The sequence below is a fragment of the Microtus ochrogaster genome, chromosome 8 (assembly GCF_000317375.1).
Source record: "Microtus ochrogaster isolate Prairie Vole_2 chromosome 8, MicOch1.0, whole genome shotgun sequence".
In the NCBI taxonomy this organism is placed as follows: Eukaryota; Metazoa; Chordata; class Mammalia; order Rodentia; family Cricetidae; genus Microtus; species Microtus ochrogaster.
The window spans coordinates 19493845-19498852 of NC_022015.1; the positions used below are offsets into that span (position 1 = coordinate 19493845).

The following is a 5008-nucleotide window of genomic DNA, read 5'->3' on the forward strand; positions in this document are numbered from 1 at the left end:
CTCCTATCATGAGCTCTTTCTGTTCTAGGGTATCTGTAAATTCCCCCAGAGAGCGAGCCAGAGTCTTAATCATAACATTAATGGCCTGAATCAAGGGAGGGAACTGATGCATCAGTTCCTCCGTATTCAAGGAGCCATTGGAAATGTTTCCTGAATCCCTGAACAGATTAAGTTTTTATCAAGAGAAAAATAGGACAGAAGAAAGGACAGCAGAGTCAATGCAAGAAACCATCGCCAGGAACAAAGTGAACAAGTTCGTTGAGGCTGATCAGGCACCTCAACTCGAGCAGACTGCCAGGGAACCGCCGGGGAACAAGCTCCAGGAAGCACGAACCCCTCATTTTGAGAAGGCCACCACCTGAGAGGCATTTTGTCACACAGGCGAGACAGCCGTGGATGTGGCACTGAACTCAGCTTTCTTTTATTATGCTCAAGTAAAAGCTAACAAACACTGAAGAGAGAGGCAGAAAAGGACCAGGGGTGAAAGTTGGGGACACGTGGGATCAGGTCTCTAGCAAGTCTGTCCAGTGCTCCTGGAAGGACAAAAGGGTAGGTCAGAGGTCATCTAGGAGGACTGGGGGAGGGTGGGGCCAGAGCCTGCTCTCACCTCTTCTAATTCCAAGTCCTCTTCCTCCTCAGTGTCCACGTGGCACTGCCCGATCAGGCTTCCCCAGAGCAGAGACTTCTTACAGCTGCCATAGGGTGCAGTTGGTAGAGATGGCAGAGTCAGACATCCCCAGGCCCCTCCACCTAGGCCCTGAGTGTCAAGGTGAGGTTCCCTAGTGAGGACTGAAACACGGGGCACCTTCTTTCCAGACCTACACAGGCTGGGAAGAAGCCTGGACTCACCTAGGACAATGACCCTCTAGGGGCAAAAGCTGCCCCGGCTCTTCCCGCAGGAACTCCGCTGCCAGGCAGATGATATGGGCTCTGAGGGGACAACCGGGGTGGGGGCAGCACAGGGGGCCTTCTTCATCCTGTCAGAGATGGCGGTAAGGAGACATGGGAGGAACTTGAAGTAATCAAGAGCAGCACGCAGCTCGTGAGACAAGAAAGAGACAGAAAAAGCAGGAAGCACACAGAAGAGCTATGACTTCAGGAGGCCAGGAAACAGCCGCAAGTACCATCGTCCTCATGAGACTGGGTCAGGGTAGGCAAACTCTGGGGTCTCAGCCCCGATGTGCCCCTACCTGCAGCATACGTGCACACAGCATGCAGCTGCCCTTGGCGCCTCCATCCAGCTGGCGCTCGCTGTCAGTCTCACTTGCAGTGAGTCGCTTGGGGACCAAGGGCTGGGGTGGTACTGGCCCAAAGGCAATGGGCATGTGTGGTGGCGGCACTGGAGAAAGTTCATGGCGGAAGTCAGGTCGCAGCCAGCGCAGTGTTAGAGGGAGGCGCACCCACGGAGGAACTCGGAGCATGTGTGCCAACACACGCAGGTGAAAGGCGAAGGGCGCCTCGCTGCGCAGGCGCGGCCCCACGTGAGTCAGGCGGCGTGAGGCTTGAGGATGCTGCCAGGCCCATTCAAACTATAGGAAGGGACACAAGTCAGGGCGGTCCTGGGCAAGGTCCTCTAGACAAACTCTAAACCCCTGGGCCAGCCCGTCTTTAAGACACCTTTCTTACCCGAAGGGCGGCTACAGCAGACGGAAAACCGTGCAGGATCAGCACCATGTCCCTTGGGAGGAGAGGGCAAGGCCAATGCGTGAGTCCCTATCCCACCTCAATCCCGCTAGCAGCTCAATGCCCCACCCCCACCCCGACCTGTGTTCCAGTTCACAGCACTTCACACCTGGTCATTAGGGCTTGAACCTTTCATGGGGATGTAAATCCCACGCACCTGCACCTCGGCCAGTCCTTGATTCCTGTCCTTTCTAAGTAGTAGTGTTCTGGCCCCAGCCTTGCTGACCACCGCCCCTGATTCCAGTCTTCTCCCCTTCCCACCCCCCCAGACAGGGCTTCTCTGTATAACCCTGGCTGTCCTGGAAGTTGCTCTGCAGACCGGGCTAACCTCGAACTCCCAGAGATCCGCCCTCCTCTGCCTTCCAATAGCTGAGATTAAAAGCGTGCACTACCACCGCCCGGTCTTTTTGTTTTGTTTTGTTTTTCCTGAGTCCAGTCTTTAAAACAATTTTTACTGGTGTATATTAACTGTACAAAGTAACAGTTGCATCGACATTTTCCTACTTATGTAATGTATTCTGACATTACTTATTATAACCACTTCCCCATTTTTTTTTTTTTTGGCCTTCTTCCTCATTCCAAATAGTTACCTTCCTACTTTCATAACTTTTTCTTTAAATTCCGCATGGGAAAAAAGTTGAGATATTGTTATATAACTTAACACGGTGACGTCCAGTTCCATCCACTTTCTTTCAAGGGGTATAATTTCATTTACCATTATGGCTGAGTCAAATTGCATTTGGGGGCTGGAGAGGTGGTTCAGTTAGGAGCACTTGCTCTCGCATAGAACCTGGGCTCTGAACTGTCTGTAACTTCCAAGCCAGGGGATCTGGCGCCCTCTCCTGACCTCTGCGGGCACTGCATGAACATGTTGCACTTAGGATGAAGGCAAAACACTCAATATGAATCAAATAAAAATAAACCGGTTTTTAAAAACTACATCCTGTATATGTCACGTTTTCTTTCTTCTCCCACTCCCCTGTTAATGGGCTTGTGCCGGATAGTTTTATGTAAACTTGACACAAGGTGTCGTCATCAGAGAAGAGGGAGTCTCAACTGAGAAAATTCCTCCTTAAGATCGAGCTGTATGCAAGCCTGCAGAGCATTTTATTAATTAGTGATTGATGGGAGGGGCCTAGACCTTTGTGGGTGGTGCCATCCCTGGGCTGGTGGTCCCAGGTTCACAGCCTCTGCGCCAGCTCTTTCTTGTTTGTCCTGACTTCCTCCAATGATGAACAGTGCTTGGGAGAGTAAGCCAAATAAATCTTTCCTCCCCAGGAAGCTTTTTGGTCACGGTGTTTCATCACAGCAATAGTAACCCTAAGACAAGCACTTTGGCTGACTCCATAACTTATCTTTTATATTTAATTTTTTTCTTGGATTTATTTTAATATTTTATGTATATGAGTGTCTTTGCCTCTATGGATGCAGAGGTCAGAAGAGGGCGTTCCATACCCTGGTACTGGAGTTACAGACCAGCCCTTAGCTTCTGATCTCGTTCCCCAATTAACATCCCAAATCTTAACCCAGCGTCCACAGAGTCCACAAGGTGCCGCCCTCCCGCTACGCTCGCCCGGGTGACAGGCCAGGGACTCAGCACCGCCCGCGATCACAGAAATGGTCCCGCCTCTCTCTTCGGGCTGCTGTCCAGGCGGCCCGCCTCCAATCCGGAGCCTTCCGGCAAGACTTCGGCGCCCTCTTACCAGGGTCCTCGCCCGCTGGTCCGCCAGGCGCCACCTTTTTTGCGACCGGCGTTGTGTTGCCGGACGCGACGAGCAGGATTGACAGTGAATCCCACGTACACGCGGCCCCGATGCCGAGGGTTCTGGCAGTAGAGCAGGTAGACACCGTAGAAGCGCCCCGGTCTTGCTGTTTGTCCCATCGAAACTTTCTGGGTTGGAGGTCCGAAGTGGGGGTTGGTTTCTGGGACCGCGGACCTCGGAAAGGGCTGGGTAGCCAGGACTGCAAAACGTTTGTTTAGGAAAAAGCACTCGAGGATGATCGTCCAGCGCGCTGGAAACCCGGCAGCGCCGCTTGGTGCGCCGCCTGCTGGCAGGAGGAGGATGTGCAAACGCGGCCGCAGCGCCCGCGGCCCCCCAGCCCGGCTCCGATTGGCTAACAGCTGGGGCGGAGCCTCCCAAGCGTTGCGACTTCACCTGTGCTAGGAGACGGAAGTGCTGCTTTCCAGGCCGCCTCAGGAAGGGCGGAAGTGAGCGGCATGGGAGGAAGTGGCTTCAGTGAGGGCGGAAGGCGGGGCTCTGGGCACGCCTGCCTGTTTCCCCGCCGGGCTGTGGCTATGGAACTCAGCGCGGAGTACCTCCGCGAGAAGCTGCGGCGGGACCTGGAGGCAGAGCATGTGGTGAGTGCGGGGACGGGGACTCGGGCGGCGAGGAAGGGCTCCAGGGCAAGCGCCCCATCGTCCGGGTCTTCTGCCGGCTAGGAGGTGGAGGACACGACTCTCAACCGTTGCGCGACCAGCTTCCGAGTCCTGGTGGTGTCCGCTAAGTTCGAGGGAAAGCCATTGCTCCAGAGACACCGGTGAGCCCCCGGGAGCCCCTCACCCAGCGCTTTGGGCTCGGGGCGGTAGCCCCGGTCTTTGACCGCTCGGGTGGGGACTAACTCACCCCCAAGCCCCGCAATGTGGCCCATAACCCGAGGGTGCGCCTGCCTTTGTGGTTGGGCATCCGTCCTCTCCAATCCCCACTTCCTGGAGACATCTCCGATCTCCCTGATCATGCTCGCCTCGGAGCCCACCACCCCAGCCGAGGGCGGACATTTCTCATTCCCAATTCTCGCCCAGGCTGGTGAATGAATGCCTAGCTGAAGAGCTCCCGCACATCCATGCCTTTGAGCAGAAAACTCTGACCCCAGAGCAGTGGACCCGAGAGCGGCGGAAATGAGGGACCTGGGCCTGAACAGCCATTAAATTGTAAATCAGGTCCATTTGATGTCAGTGTGCTGTTTGAGGTCTCTGAGGCTGAGTCAGGTACTTGGCTTTCCCCTCCCCCTCCTCCATCATTGTTTGGGCATTGTCCTGCCCTTTAGTCTCTGCCGAGGGTGTCTGTCTACCTATGTGGTCTCTGTACTGTCACCAAGGTCCGCCCTCAGAAAGCAGGGTGTTCCTGCTCTGCCAACCGCCCAGGACCAGAAGCCCTCAGCCTTTTCTTACAGTCTCCTCTCCAGACTCCTGGAGGTATCAGAGAGAGGGAGAGACAAGATACACGATTCCTGTCATGCTGTCAGTCTCTTTTTCAGGCCTCAGGGGACATGGTATACAGTCCAGTTCCTCCACATCTAATCTTCTTTGGTTTTGTCTTGTTTTGAG

The 5008-nt window shown here is 54.7% G+C and overlaps 2 protein-coding genes across 2 annotated transcripts; one reads left to right on the forward strand and one right to left on the reverse strand.

Annotated features, from left to right (window-relative positions):
* Positions 1-399: 399 nt before the first annotated feature.
* On the reverse strand, positions 400-3740 carry Slx1a (SLX1 homolog A, structure-specific endonuclease subunit). Its single transcript, XM_005351233.1, has 6 exons — positions 3387-3740; positions 1627-1678; positions 1191-1529; positions 850-977; positions 608-692; positions 400-533 (listed from the first exon to the last, which is right to left on the reverse strand). Exons 1-6 carry the CDS (start codon positions 3563-3565, stop codon positions 504-506), a joined length of 813 nt encoding a protein of 270 aa, XP_005351290.1. The 5' UTR covers positions 3566-3740; the 3' UTR covers positions 400-503.
* Positions 3741-3906: 166 nt separating this feature from the next.
* On the forward strand, positions 3907-4623 carry Bola2b (bolA family member 2B). Its single transcript, XM_005351235.3, has 3 exons — positions 3907-4042; positions 4124-4221; positions 4484-4623. Exons 1-3 carry the CDS (start codon positions 3980-3982, stop codon positions 4581-4583), a joined length of 261 nt encoding a protein of 86 aa, XP_005351292.1. The 5' UTR covers positions 3907-3979; the 3' UTR covers positions 4584-4623.
* The last annotated feature ends 385 nt before the right edge of the window (positions 4624-5008 follow it).